The following is a 15,685-nucleotide window of genomic DNA, read 5'->3' as shown; positions in this document are numbered from 1 at the left end:
CTTTTAAAATGTATATTCTCTTTTTTTAAAGATTTATTTATGCATATAAGAACTGGGGTACAGGACAGATGTGTGGGGGGTGAGAGGATTCACTAGAGACAGAGTGGGGAACTGAACAGGCAGATTGACTGAAATACACTGCTGAGGGGAGCAGGGGGGGAGATAAGAGAGGTCTGCTGCGCCATGTGGGTCACCTCCCTGACTGGGGATCGAACTCATGCTATAGTGGCTATGGGTAGCTTCATAGGTTGTGTCTTAACCCCTTGCGCCACCAGGAAGGCCCCTAAAATGTATATTCTTTTTATAATTTTAGAATAAAACAAAATAATTTGTGGATGCAAATTGGAGTTGCTATACAAAGAATCAAAGGAATCAGTCTGAATGACCTAGTTTTAACTGAGTTTGAAAAAGACGGTCTGACATTTAATTACCAGATTCCAATTTGTCACTTGCCTGGTGGTAAGTTATAGATCATCTGCCTGCAAAAGCCTTCCCTGAGGCAGAGAAACTGAAAGTGGCTTTGAAGGTGGAGCAGGATTTCCTTCTAATTCTGGAAGAATCTGAGTGTCCTTTTCATTCTCCCCATAAACCCATAGTTCCTCTATTTTGTGTTTTCAATATGGTCAGTTTTCTAAAATTACGCAAGGTATTCATCCTCATTGTAAACAGTTTGGACAAGACAGCAATGTATAAACTCTATTCTGCAGAATGTACTTAGTGTTTGGGGCCTCCCTGGTGGTGTGAGGGTTAAAGTCTCAGCGTTATCAAGCTATCACCAGCCACTGTGGCCTGAGTTTGATCACCTGCCAGGGAGTTGACCCATGTGGCAGAGCAGACCTCTCCTGTTTCACCCATTACTCCCCTCAGCAATGTGTTTCTGTAGATCCACCTCTTCTGCTCCCCCACTCTCTCTGGTGAATCCTAGCACCCCCCCCCCACACACCTCTGGCGTACATCCCAGTTCTTGTTTTGCTTTTAAAGATTTATTTATTTATTTATACAAGCACTGGTACAGTCAGAAGCGTGGGAGGGTGAGAGAATTCACCAGAGCCAGAGCAGGGAACAGAATAGGCAGACTGATGAAATACACTGCTGAAGGGAGCAGCGGGCGCATCAGAGAGGTCTGCGCGCCCTGTGGGACCCTCACTGGCGGCCGGGGATCGAACTGGCGCTGCAGAGGCTGTGGGCAGCTTTGCAGCCCAGTGCTCAACCACTGCACCACCAAAGGAGGCCCTACACCCCAGTTCTTGTATGCATAAGTAAATAAAATCTTTAAAAACAAAAAGAATGTACTTAGTGCTTGGTTGTGTGTCTTTTCAGATTATTTTTACGCACACATCAGTTTTTTTATCCTTTGTTTTTTGTTTTTCAAATATAATTCATATACCATAAAATGTGCCATTTAAAATTATACAATTTAGTGGTTTTTATTTTTTTTAAAGATTTATTTATTTATTTATGCAAGATTGGGGTACAGACCAGATGCATGGGAGGGTGAGAAGATTCACCAGAGACAGAGCGGGGAACAGAACAGGCAGACTGATGAAATACACTGCTGAGGGGAGCAGCGAGCGAGACAGGAGAGGTCTGTCACACCATGTGGGATTCTCGCCAGCTGGCCAGGATTGAACCCATTCAGCAGAGGCTGCAGACACCTTTGCAGCGCAGCGCTAAACCACTTGCGCCACCAGGGAGGCCCCAATTTAGTGGTTTTTAATATATTCACAAAATTGTGCAACCGTCACCTCTAATTCCAGAAAGTTACAAAAGGAAGGTATAGGCCCAAAAGGAAACCCTATACCCATTAGCAGTTCCCCCATCCCTTACTTCCTTGATCCTGACAATAACTAATCTACTTTCTAGCTCTATAGATTTGCCTATTCTGAATGTTTCACTTAATGATATTAGACATGTGTGATCTCCAGATTTGTTCGTGTTGTGTCATGTTTCAGTACTTTCAATGGCTAAATAATGTACTTTTTAAAAAGATTTATTTATTTATGCATACAAGAACTGGGGTATAGGCCAGAGGTGCTGGGGGGTGGGGCGTGGGTGAGAGGATTCACCAGAGACAGAGCAGGAAGCAGAACAGGCGGATCTACTGATATACACTGCTGAGGGAAGACAGGAGAGGTCTGCTGCGCCATGTGGGTAGCTCCCTGGCTGGCAGGGGATCAAACTTATGCTGCAGAGGCTGTGGATAGCTTCACAGTGCTGTGCTTACCCCCTTGTGCCACCAGGGAGGTCCCCTAAATAATATTCTTTGAGAGAGAGAGAGAAAGAGAGAGGGAGAAAGAGGAGAGAGAGGGGAGAGAGATCACATTTTGTTTAGACACTCATTTGTTTAGGGACCTTTGGGTAGTTTCCAGTTCTTGGCTAATAAGTTTTAAATTCTTTTGGGTGGGTGTCCCTGGTGGCACAAGGGGTTAAGACACAGCATATGAAGCTGTCCGCAGCCACTGCAGCATGAGTTTGATCCCCAGCCAGGGAGCTGCCACATGGCACAGCAGACCTCTCCTGTCTCGCCCGCTGCTCCCCTCAGCAGTGGATTTCAGTCATTCCTCCTGTTCTGTTCCCCACTCTGTCTCTGAGAATCCTCTCATCCCCCCTCCCCCACACCTCTGACCTGTACCCCAGATCTTGTATGCATAAATGAATAAATCTTTAAAAAAATAATAAGTTCTTTTGAGTATAAACCTAGGAATTGCTCCACCATATGGATGTAAAAAGCTGCATCTTTTTACATCCTCACTGGCAATGTATAAAGGTTTTGATTTCTCCATGTCCTTACCAACACTTGTTAGTTTCTTTCTTTCTATTCTAGCCACCCTAGCAGGTGGGAAGTGGCAACTTATTTCAATCTTGATTTGCATTTCTCCAGTGACTAATGATGTCGAGCATCTTGTCATATGCTTAATAGCTATATGTCATCATTGGGGAAACGTTTGTTCAAAGTCCCTGTCCATTAAAAAAAAAAAAACTGGGTTGTCTTTTATTGTTAGTTACAAGAGTTCTTTACATATTCTGGATACAAGTCCTATATCAGATCTATAATTTGCAATATTTTCTCCTATTCTGTAGATTTTATTTATTTTTTTTTAAGATTTATTTTTATTTATTTATACAAGCACTGGGTACAGTCAGAAGCGCGGGAGGGTGAGAGAATTCACCAGAGCCAGAGCGGGGAGCAGAGCAGGCAGAAGGACCGAAGCACACTGCTGAGGGGAGCAGCGGGCGGCAGGAGAGGTCTGCGCACCATGTGGGACCCTCCTCAGGTGGCCGGGGAGCAGCTGGGGATCAAACCGGTGCTGCAGAGGCTGTGGGCAGCTTCGCAACCCAGCGCTCAACCGCTGCACCACCAGGGAGGCCCTCTGTAGATTTTATTTTACTTTAGAATCCAAACAAGTTACTGAATTCACTGTTCTATAGGTCTTTTTCTTTACCAGGGTATCCTGGGCGTCTTTCAATGTCAAGAGAAAGCCGTCTCGTTTTTCCCTTATTTTTTTTTTCCTTCCTCAATCTTTTTTGTGGCAACATAGTATTCCATTGTGGATGTACCACAGTTTATTTGGCAAGTCCTCTACTGAACTGTAGAGTCTGAAGTTGGCATGTTGGTGAAAGATTACAGCAGCTCTTAGGCAGTAGTTATCTAAGCCTGCTAGATGATGTGAAAATTCAAACTGGCACAGGAAATGTCTCTAACCTTCTTACACTTCCTCTCTGAACCCATGCGGTTTCACAACCTCACAGGCATGATCCCGCCTCCCCCTCCCCCAGTGTCATCACACTGCAAGCTATGAGAAAGTCCCACTAGGGTATCATCATTTCCCTCTTTCACCGTGTCTAGGTTGCCAGCATACCTCAAGGCTCTCTCTGACTGAGCCTGAGTCAGGTCCTCCAGCTGCTTGAAAGATGAGCTCCCGCACCATCGTGTTGCAGCTGCTGCTGTTTGGGCCACTTCTCTTTGGTAGGCAAGGGAGGCAGGAGGGGAAGGGACATATGTGTGACCGGGGAAACTGCGGGGTTTTGTGGAACTGGAGTAAACAAGAAATGCTGTGAGGGTGGGATTGGCTACAGGTAGTGTGGGCCCTTGGACTGTTGAGGCGGAAGGGGGAAAGAAATTCAGTGTCCAAAGTCTGAGCAAGTTATGGAGGAAAAGACCCAGAAGGAAGACAGGCAACAGCACTTAGAGATGGGGTGTGAGCCTTAGAAAGGGAATGTGTAGTGGGACTCAGAGCTTGGAGGGTCCCAGTTGGTCTCCCTTAGGCAAATCCTTTCTGCTTTCTGGATGTTAGTCTCGTCTCTTCATCTGAACAAGTGACAGGTTGGCATCTGACCCCATAGGATGCTATGAAATAAGCCTGACACCTGGCAGGAAAGCAGGTCGAGAGAGGACAGCCTGGGCATGCTGGGGAAGGCAGCCTGAGGTGGGGCTGTGATGGAGGCCCAGAGGGAATGGTTAAGGAAGACACTGGTCTGTGATGGGATAGGGAGTAAGGGAACATTAGAAAAGTGAGGAGACAGCCTCACAGGAATCAGTGGATCTTGAACTCTTGAGTCTATGGGAGGAAGCCCAAGGCTAACTATCTGGGTTCTCAGGGTGCCAGGGCTCCAGCTCCAAGGAAGAAGTGGGTGTGTGAGGAGATACACCCTGCCTTCGGAATCCCCATCTTGGTCCCAGCCTGGGAACTTGGCCACCCTATGCCTCAGGGCCCCTTGGGCCTGCTCCCCATCTCGGGCAGCTTTGTTATCCTTCCTTCTATGCTGAGAGGCCAGAAAGTTGTGTCCTTCCAGCCCTGCACTGCCAGGGTCTGGGGAGTTGCTGCTTCCATATTTTCTGGAGTCAAGGCCCTCAAGGGGAAGTCTGGGGGTGAAGGGGTGCGAGGTTCCAGCTCTGCTTTGGGTTTGGGCAGCTTGGGGGTGAAGGATCTGGGTCGTTCAGGTTAATGACTTGCTTGGGGCCGTGTGGACAGCTGTCAGTGAGTACCAGCAGTTCTGGGAGCAATGAGGGAGAGGCCATGCCTGACGTGGCCCCTGGCTGGATGTGGCTGACAGCTCACTTTTCCCCTCAGTGCCCACCCGGAGCTACAACCTGGATGTGCAGCACGTACAGAACTTCTCCATGCCACAGGCTGGCAGGCACTTTGGGTACCGCGTCCTGCAGGTTGGAACAGGGTGAGCCTCCTCCCCAACTGGGAGCCCTGGGGAGTCCTGGGCCAAGGCAGCCTAGACAGACACTGGCCCTGGGGTTAGCGAGTAGGTTGAAACCCCTCAGTTCTCGAGATCCTTCCTGTCTCAAGGAGAGTAGGTGGATCTCTTAGAAACAGAAGCCAAGCCATCAGTCAGATGGTGAGATGAGTACCCACTGTTAACATGGCACCTAAGTGCCTCCTAAAATACTTTTTAGTTCTTGCCCATCTCCCTGATTAGACAGTGATTGTTCCTGTTTTACCTGCCTCTAGCCTAGTACATACCTGCCATACAGTAGACAAGCTGCAAAGGACCCTGGAATTGGTAACACTGCATGTACACATTACATCGTGGCAGATATTACTCAGGCCTCAGGTTTCATAGACTGTAAATGGGAAAACTCCTTAACTCTTAAAGTTCTGGCATATCACATTATTTATCTGGGGTTTAATAGGGAAGAGGGACTGAGGAGCCTCCCTGAAGGGAAGTGGTTGCAATAATTTGAGATACCTAGTGGGGGATCTGAATGCCCTCAACAGGTGCGGGGTGTGGGGGGGCAGTGCAGGGTAAAGACCTGGCAACTCCATCTCACCAGGAGATTTCTCATCAGGGTTGTCGTGGGAGCACCAGGTGAGGGCAATAACACGGGAAACCTCTATCAGTGCCAGCCAGGCACTGGAAGCTGCGAGCCGGTCAGCCTGAGAGGTGAGTGACTGCTGAGGGGGCTGGGAGAGAGGTGTCTCAAGGAAATCGGGGCTGGTCCCCATGCCTGGATTGCCTAAGGCCCACCAGACTAATTTTCTGATGCCTACAGGTTCCAACGACACCTCCAAGTATTTGGGAATGACCTTGGCAACAGACTCTAAAAGTGGAAACCTTTTGGTAAGAATTGTGTAGAGTGTGAGATGGGAGCCTGTGAGACTTGATACCAGGAAAGAGAGATTAGAAAGAGGGAAGAAGAAAAGGGATGGAGAGCCGTGGAAGCTTGAAGGCACCAGAAGATTGAGATTCAGCATTTATTGAGAACCAACCATAAGCCAGTTATTTTTCAAGACCTTACTTACCTCAGTTTTTTCTCTCAACTATGAAGTATCTGTCACCATTGATATAAAAGATTTTTTTTCCTAGTACATGCGCTTTTAATGTTTTAATAGTTACATTCTTATTTAATGACTTATGAGGAAAAATATACAATAAGCACATGAAATTCATGATTTCTTGGAACCTATTGTTTACAATGAGGTTAAAGTTTTTTAAAAAGTAAAATTAAATAAAATATTAAGTAATAGCATAGATGCACAGATGGCCCAAAGTGTGATGCCTAAAATTTGAAAAACACTTTATCACTCATGTTTTTAAGATTTATTTTTTTTTTATACAAGAACCGGGGTACAGGCCATATGCGCAGGAGGGTGAGAGGATTCATCAGAGACAGAGTGGGGAACAGAACAGGCAGACTGAAGAAATACACTGCTGAGGGGAGCAGTGGGCGAGACAGGAGAGGTCTGCTGCACCATGTGGGATTCTTGCAGGCCGGCTGGGATAGAACCCGCGCTGCAGAAGCCGCAGACAGCTTCACAGTGCAGCACTCAACCACCTGTGCCACCAGGGATGTCCTCACTCTTTTTAAAAAAAGATTTATTTTATTTATGCATATAAGAACTGGGGTTTAGGCCAGAGGTGTGAGGGGTGAGAGGGTTCACCAGAGACAGAGTGGGGAGCAGAACAGGCAGATCTACTAAAATACACTGCTGAGGGGAGCAGCGGGCGAGGCAGGGAAGGTGTGCTGTGCCATGTGGGTCAGCTCCTTGGCTGGGGATCAAATTCATGTCACAGTGGCTGGTGATAGCTTGATAATGCTGAGACTTTAACCCCTGGGCCACCAGGTAGGCCCCACTTTATCACTCTTAATTCTCAAGACTCTTGGGTAAGCTTGGGGTCTGTACACATTTTACACACAAGGAAACAGGACCAAAAGGGTAAAGAGACTTGGCCAAGGTCACGGGGTTTTGAAGAGGTAGAGCCAGGATTCCCATCTGACACCAAGTCCTTTGCTCTTTACACTTCACTCCAACAGCATCCTTCTGACTCAGCTATGTGACAGACAGAAGGATGAGTGAAAAAAAAAATTCCTCAGGCAGATTATGGCCTAAAATTAAAAACAAAAACAAAAACAAAAACTCTACTTCCCCTGTGGAAAAGGTCACCCAGTGAGTTGCTTTTGTCTTGTCCTCCCATTTGGGGGGTCGCCAATACAGGACTCACCAAGGATAAAGTTGCGTGCTTCTAGATACACTTTCTGTTTTGTGTGCTCTGGAGACCTTAGCCTTGATAGGTTTACGGGAAAGATGGGTGCAGAAGTAGTAGGTGAAGACCCAGGGTCACCCACCATAGATTCCAAGTTGACCATGTATATCTAGGGTGGACACAGCTCATGCATGAGAGAACCTGGCTATGTACTATGTACTGTTTTTCTTAATTTTTTTACATTGAGTCATAAGGGGCATAGACTATTATATCAATTTCATGTATACAGGTAATGATTTTGATATTTTTATAGATTGTAAAATGATACTGCAATAGGTCATCACCACACATAGTTATAGGTTTTTTTTTCCCCTATGATGAGAACTTTTAAGGTCTACTCTCTCAGCAACTTTGCAATATACAATACAGGGCCTCCCTGGTGGTGCAAGGGGTTAAGACACAACCTATGAAGCTGTCTTCAGCCACTGCAGCACGAGTTCTATTCCTGGCCGGCCAGGGAGCAACCCACATGGCACAGCAGACCTCTCCTGACTCGCCCGCTGCTCCCCTCAGCAGTGTATTTCAGTCAATCTGCCTGTTCTGTTTCCCACTCTGTCTCTGGTGAATCCTCTCACCCTGCACACCTCTGGCCTGTACCCCAGTTCTTGTATGCATAAAATATTAAATCTTATAAAAAAAGAAATATACAATACAGTTTTATTAACTGTAGTCATCATTCTGTGCTTACCTTCCCAGGATAATTATTTTATAACTTATAAAAAATAACTTTTTTTTAATATTTTCTTTTTTTTAAGATTTATTTATTTTATTTATTCATACAAGCACTGGGTACAGTCAGAAGCGCGGGAGGGTGAGAGAATTCACCAGAGCCAGAGCGGGGAACAGAGCAGGCAGAAGGACCGAAGCACACTGCTGAGGGGAGCAGCGGGTGGCAGGAGAGGTCTGCGCGCCATGTGGGACCCTCCTCCGGTGGCCGGGGAGCAGCCGGAGATCGAACCAGCACTGCAGAGGCTGCGGGCAGCTTCGCAACCGAGCGCTCAACCGCTGCGCCACCGGGGAGGCCCTAAAAAATAACTTTTAACCCCCACTAACCACCACTATGTCCTCTGTGTCTATGAGTTTGATGGATTTTTTTTTTTAAGATCACACATATAAGTGAGATCACTGGGCACTTATCTTTCTCTGTCTGACTTATCTCACATAGTGTAATGCCTTCAAAGATCTACTCATTTTGTCCCAATGGGAAGATTTCCTTATTTTTTTTTAAGATTTATTTATTTATACAAGAATCCGGCTACAGACCAGATGTGCAGGAGGATGAGCGGATTCACCAGAGACAGAGAGGGGAACAGAACAGGCAGACTGACTGAAATACACTGCTGAGGGGAGCAGCGGGTGAGACAGAAGAGGTCTGTCCCACCATGTGGGTATCTCCGCGGCCGGCAGGGATCAAACCAGCACTGCAGAGTCTGCAGACAGCTTCACAGTGCTGCACTCAACAGCCTGCGCCACCAGGGAGGCCCAAGATTTCCTTCTTTTTTAACAAATAATGTATGTGTGTGTGTGTGTGAGAGAGAGAGAGAGAGAGAGACAATTTTTTGTTTATTCATTCATCCTTCAAAGAACCCTTTGGTTGCTTTAGGTCTTTACTATTGTAAACAGTGTTGCAATGAATATGCGGGTTCATACATCCCCTCAAGTTAGTGTTTTCATTTTTAGACATAAAACCCAGAAGTGGAATTGCTGAATCATAATGGTAGTTCTTTTTTAAATTTTTTGAGGAACCGCCATACTTTTTCCATCGTGGCTGCACAAATTTACATTCCCACCAATAGTGCACAAGGATTTTTTGTTCCCACATCCTCACCTACATGTTATACCATCTTTTTTATAACAGCCATTCTCACAGGTGTGAGATGATGGCTCACTGTGGTTTTGATTTGCATTTCCCTGATGATGAGTGATGTTGATCACTCATGTAGCTATTGGCCATCTGTGTGTTTCCTTTGGAAAAATGTCTATTCATATCATATTCATATCGTTTTTTCATAAGTTTTTTGACTATAGAATTGTTTGAGTTCTATATGTATTTTTTTAAGATTTTTATTTTTTATTTTTATTTTTATTTATTTATACAAGCACTGGGTACAGTCAGAAGCGCAGGAGGGTGAGAGAATTCACCAGAGCCAGAGCAGGGAGCAGAACAGGCTGATGTACTGAAGACACTGCTGAGGGGAGCAGCGGGCGAGTCAGGAGAGGTCTGCCGCGCCATTGGGATTCTTGCCTGCTGGCCGGCCGGGGTCAAACCCACACTGCAGAGGCTGCGGACAGCTTCACAGTGCAGCGCTCAACCCGTTGTGCCACCAGGGAGGCCCTCTATATGTATTTTGAATATTAACTCTTTTTTAGATATGTAATTTGCAAATATCTTTCCCATTCCTCAGACTGCTTCTTCATTTTGTTGTTGGTTTCCTTTGCTTTGCAGAAGCATTTTTGTTTGTTGTAGTTCTGCTTATTTATTTGCTTTTGGTATCGACCCCCCCAAAAAATCACTAAGGCTAATGTCAAGGAACTTACCATCTGTGTTCTCTGCTAGGAGTTTTTATAGTTTTGGGTTAGTTTTTTTTATGTGGGGTAAGAGAGTGATCTAATTTCATTTTTATGCATGTGATTGTCCAGTTTTTCCAACACTACTTATGAAAGAGACTGTCATTTTCCCCCACTGTATATGCTTGGCTCATAATTAATTGGCCCATATATGCATGGGTTTACTTCTGGGCTCTCTATTCTGTTCCATTGATCTATGTGTCGTGAGTGAAATATTGAGCCAGTTTAACCGGAACTTGTTTGATGAACTACTGTTACATCCAGCCTTCGTGCTAAGTTCTCCTGGGGGAAAAAGAATGAGATACAAAGATAGCCATGACCTGAGCCCTGATTTTCAAGAAATTGCAATATAGCAGACAAGATAGGCATCATGAAAGAAGCTACATTGTATATTTTGGGACTAGTCAGTGATGTGATTTGACTTAAATACATAGTGTGTGCTCAGGAATGGAAGGGGGTAGGTCTGGGAATGTAGGCTAATTTTCAACTGTAAACATAAGGAATGTCAAACTAAGGAGTTTTAGTCCTATAGGCAGTAGGGATTGAGCAATGCTAGAGCCATTGGCAACCTGCTGAAAGTCAGGAGTGAGTTCAAGGAATAACAACTCTAAAGGTTCTATTTCTTGGGTGATGATGCCAAAAGACACACAGCAAGAGGAGACCCCAACCTTTTTACCTTTGTTTCCTTCAGGCCTGTGACCCTGGGCTGACTCGGATATGTGACCAGAATATTTATCTAAGTGGCCAATGTTACCTCTTTCGCGAGAATCTGAGGGATCCTGTGCTGCGGGGGACCCCTGGATATCAGGGTAAAGAACAGGGGACCCAGTGGGTAAAATACCTCCAAGTGGTTGCCTATACGCAGGAACCAGCATGGGCGGCCACACCAGAGACATGTCACTAAAGTCCCTTTGTGTCTGACCCCTGCAGAATGTATCAAGGGCAACGTAGACCTGGTGTTTCTGTTTGATGGCTCACGCAGCTTGCAGAAAGATGAATTTCAGAAAATTCTGGACTTCATGAAGGATGTGATGAGGAAATTTGCCAATTCTTCCTACCAGGTAAATATATTAGGATTTTGGGTATAAGCTTATCTAAACTAGCAGTATAAAGAGAAATTTTGGTATGCAGTATCTCCATAACTTAAGGCAATGGCTCTAACTGTACCTCTGGAAGGGACAAGAACCAGAGAGAGGAAGCTTCTAGAATTCTCAATTCTTTTTTTTTTGGTGCTCTCGTTTCCTCCTCCTCCAGGTTCCCTCCAGCTTGTGTGGATACCTGGGCCTGTGGAAAACTCTGAAGTTCATATTTTTTAAAAATTTACTTATTTATGCATACAAGAGCTGGGGAACAGGCCAAAGATGCAAGGGGTGAGCGGATTCACCAGAGACAGAGTGGGGAACAGAATAGGCAGATTGACTAAAACACACTACTGAGGGGAGCAGCAGGCAAGACAGAAGAGGTCTGCTGCACCATATGGGTTGCTCCCTGGCCAGCTGGGGATCAAACTCGTGCTGCAGAGGCTGCGGATTGCTTCGTATTGTGGTGCTTAACCCCTTGCGCCACCAGGGAGCCCCCTGAAGTTCATATTTAAAGATTTTTTTCCTTTCTCTCAGCCAATCTCTCCCTCTGCAAAGTCCAAATTCTCAGAGAGGGAATTCTGACTGGTCTGCCCTCAGTTAGGTAGTCATCCTTGGCCTAGCCAACAGAACCTGGTTAGCAAGGTTACTCAGCAAAAAATATGGTTCCTGGTCAGGTAGGCAGACCCAGAGAACAGGAGCTCAGCAGACAGCACCACCTGCGGAAGGAGGGGTTTATTTAATTTTATTTGTTCTTGTTGATATAGTGCCTCATTTTCAAAAAACTTATTTGAGGCAGGAATGAGCAGTGGGGAGGCTGAGGTCCTTCCCACTGAAATTTTGATATGGGATAAGAAGTAATGATTAGAAGGAATATGTAGGAAATGATAGATAACATCATCTCATTCCTTCTCTTTCTAGTTTGCTGCAGTTCAGTTTTCTACAACCCAACAAACAGAGTTTAACTTCTTGGACTATGTTAAACGGAAGGATCCTGATACTCTGCTAGCCAATGTAAAGCACATGGCCCAATTAACCAATACCTTTGGGGCCATCAACTATGTCGCGTGAGTTCCCTTTGCTAGGAGAGAGCCTGTCAGCCTGTTTTTGTGAGCACTGGATTCTTGCAGTTGCAGGGAACAGGAACTGGATAAGTGGGCTCAGCACAGGGCAGTGGTTATTGTAAGAATTCAAGTGAAACAGTTTTATTACCATTTCTTTTCACTGTGACAGAAGTCTGTTTTACACTAGCTAGAACCACAAGAAACATTCTTTTTTTTTTTAAGATTTATTTTATTTTATTTATTTATACAAGCACTGGGTACAGTCAGAAGCGCGGGAGGGTGAGAGAATTCACCAGAGCCAGAGCGGGGAGCAGAGCAGGCAGAAGGACCGAAGTACACTGCTGAGGGGAGCAGCGGGCGGCAGGAGAGGTCTGCGCGCCATGTGGGACCCTCCTCCAGTGGCCTGGGAGCAGCCGGGGATCGAACCGGCACTGCAGAGGCTGTGGGCAGCCTCACAACCCAGCACTCAACCGCTGCGCCACCAGGGAGACCCAAGAAACATTCTTCTTTGAAAATTTTTTTTAAAAGTTTTATTTATTTATACATACAAGAACTGGGGTACAGACCAGAGGCGTGGGGGGTGAGAGGATTCACCAAAGACAGAGTGGGGAATGGAACAGGCAGATTGACCGAAATATACTGCTGAGGGGAGCAGAGGACAAGACAGGTAAGGTCTGCTGCACCATGTGGGTCACCTCCCTGACCGGGGATTATACTTGTGCTGCAGTGGCTGGGTCTTAACCTCTTGCACCACCAGGGAGGCCCCCACAAGGAACATTCTTGGGCGCATGCAGGGATATGCACAGACCCTTGGGACAGAAAATATTTGCAGGCCTCATGAACCAGGACTTAGAAAGTGACCATGAACCATGGCAGCCATAGTAAAGTCTCATCTAAGATGGCAGTTTTTGAAGTCAGTATATGAACAAAATTCTCAAGTAGTCCAAACTATCCTTGAAGAATTCCTTGGCTTGTTCATAAAATTCAACATATTCAAATTGTGCGCTGAAAACCAGCATATCCTGATGTCCTAAGTCTACCTCAGAACTTTGTCCCCCAGAACTGGATCAGATTGCTTTAAATTGAGGTCTAGATGACACTCATCTAAATGAGTGTCACAATATTATATATATTTCTTAAATATATATGATATTTATATATTATAAATATATATTTAAATATATTTTAATTAATATATTTAATTTAATATATATTAAATATATTTTAATATATAAATAATATATATTTAAGAAATATATTTAATATTTAAGAAATACTTACCCTTAACTATTAGATGGATATCATGCATAAGAATTATATCTCCCCTCCCTTGCTGCCCCGGATATACTCTCAAATTGAGTGAAATGGCAGAAGGATCTCCTGCACTATGACACCTAATTTTTCTCCTCTTCTTCACCAAGTGTCTATAGTTGAATTTGCGTGTGAGTTAAATATGCATGTGATGTTTCTCCTCCAGACTCTCCGTGCGTGTTTCTGGCTCTTTTATTCTGGGGCTTACTTGATCTGTCATGTCCACTTCACTTTTCTCTCTCCAGACAGCTTCAGCGGGTGTACGGTCAAGTCATATCCGCTGAAAAAATGTCGCCTTTAGTTCCTTGTTTCATATAAACAACTCGAATTTCAGTCTCCAGGAGAGAAAATCTGATTGGCTGAACCCAGTTGAGCATCAAAGAGGCAGGAGAGGTCTGCGCGCCATGGGTCTACTTGATGACGCAGAGTCATATGCATGAACTGGGATTCTGGGGTCCCAGCTCTGTGGGAACAAAATATAGTAGTCATGGAAATGTATTTCATAAACACTTCTTGGTCACCTGACTGTGTACCAGGCCATGTTATAGGTTATGAGTTCACAATTTTTTTCTGTGAAGGGTCAGGTAGTAACTATTTTTGGTTTTTCTTTTTTGAACACATATGGTTCTGTTACATATTCTTTGTTTTTATAACCCTTCAAAAACAGAAATGTAAAACCTATTTTTAGTCCATGGAAAACAAGCCATGGGCTGGATTTGGCATGTAGGCGGTTGTCTGCCATGTTCTTGGTGCCGGGAATAGAGCCCTGAACTGAATCAAAGAAAAATCTCTGCCCTCTTGGAGCTTAATATTCTAGTAGGGAGAGAAATACAATAAACAGGATTAATAAGTTAAATAGACAATATAGCAGAAGATATGTTTTTTTTGTTTTTTTTTAAAGATTTATTTATACAAGAACCGGGGTACAGGCCAGATGTGCGGGAGGGTGAGAGGATTCATCAAAGACAGAGCGGGGAACAGAACAGGCAGAGTGACTGAAATACACTGCTGAGGGGAGCAGCGGTGGAAACAGGCGAGGTCTGCCACGCCATGTGGGACTCTTGCCGGCCGGCTGGGATCGAACCCGCCCCACAGAAGCTGCAGACAGCTTCACAGTGCAGTGCTCTACCACCTGCGCCACCAGGAAGGCCCTAGAAGATAAGAGTTTTATAAAGAAAAATAAAGTGATATTTAAGAGGAAGATCAGGGAAGGTTATTACACTGGAGCAAAGACTTGTTGAGTGTGAGGATGTCAGCAGTGTGGGTACCGGGGAGCAAGGAGTATGGCTGCCACCACAGAGGGAAGGGCAAACCCTCAGATGAGATCATCTTGTGATGTTCAAAGAAGATCCGGAGCCCCAGCATGACTGAAGAGAAATCAGTGAGACGGGGAAGCAGGACGTGAGTGCAGAGATCCTGGGTGTGTGAGCGAGCCAGGGGCTTGGAGGCTACAGTGAGGACTTCAACTTTTCCTCTGAGTAAGATAAGAGTCTTGGGAGGTTTTGAGCAGAAGAGGGACAATCTGATTTATGTTTTCAAAAGGACCCCTATGGCAGCAGGGCTGATATTACAGTGTGGAGGCGACGACGATGGAGGCAGGGAGGTCAGTTAGGAAGCTATTGAAAACTCCAGGTGAGAAACAATGGTGGCTCCAGCTAAGAAATCCATGAATGGCGCTCATGTTAGGCTACATCCACGTGGGTGGGTGGGAGAAATATTTCATATCTGAGGTAGAACTAGAGGTCCTGAGGGGTGCTTGTGTCCTGCCTCGCAGGCCTATGTGGCAGTCTCCATTAGCTCTCCCGCCTTCCTCTTTACTCTCTTCTCCACCTCTCTCTCCAGCCTCGCTGACTTCTTCCAGCTTCTGCTCCCATGACAGGTCATGTCATAGTCAGGGGGTGTGGGCTGGCTGCCCCGGGATGTGAGAGAAGGAAGGATGGAGCTGTTGTCCCAGCACAAGTCGCAGGTGACAATCTTGCTTCAGAAGGAGACCTTGGGCAGGGTGGGGATTTGGAGGCTTGGCCTGCCCAGGATTCAGTCCTCCCTTCTTTCTTCTGCTTCACAAGCACTGGGAACCTTCTCCACGTGAGGAGAGAGAGATACATGAACAAGTGGAGCATGGCCCTTTCCTTAAGGAACTAATAATTGGAGGGGAAAGGGAGATAA

General features: G+C 45.5%; 1 protein-coding gene across 1 annotated transcript in view; it reads left to right on the top strand.

Annotated features, from left to right (window-relative positions):
• Positions 1–3,912: 3,912 nt before the first annotated feature.
• ITGAL (integrin subunit alpha L) overlaps positions 3,913–15,685 on the top strand; it is a gene marked incomplete at both ends in the record, with an annotated part of 35,549 nt that continues 23,776 nt past the window's right edge. The window contains 7 exons of the mRNA XM_084250197.1: positions 3,913–3,967; positions 5,073–5,175; positions 5,801–5,895; positions 6,005–6,072; positions 10,757–10,874; positions 10,996–11,126; positions 12,066–12,211. Of these exons, the coding sequence (XP_084106323.1) occupies positions 3,913–3,967; positions 5,073–5,175; positions 5,801–5,895; positions 6,005–6,072; positions 10,757–10,874; positions 10,996–11,126; positions 12,066–12,211 (716 nt within the window). The remainder of the gene's footprint in view (positions 3,968–5,072; positions 5,176–5,800; positions 5,896–6,004; positions 6,073–10,756; positions 10,875–10,995; positions 11,127–12,065; positions 12,212–15,685) is intronic.

The sequence above is a fragment of the Talpa europaea genome (assembly GCF_964194135.1).
Source record: "Talpa europaea genome assembly, chromosome: 12".
Classification (NCBI taxonomy): domain Eukaryota; kingdom Metazoa; phylum Chordata; class Mammalia; order Eulipotyphla; family Talpidae; genus Talpa; species Talpa europaea.
The sequence above is the reverse complement of the archived record's forward strand: the minus strand, read 5'-3'. Positions and strand labels throughout refer to the sequence as shown.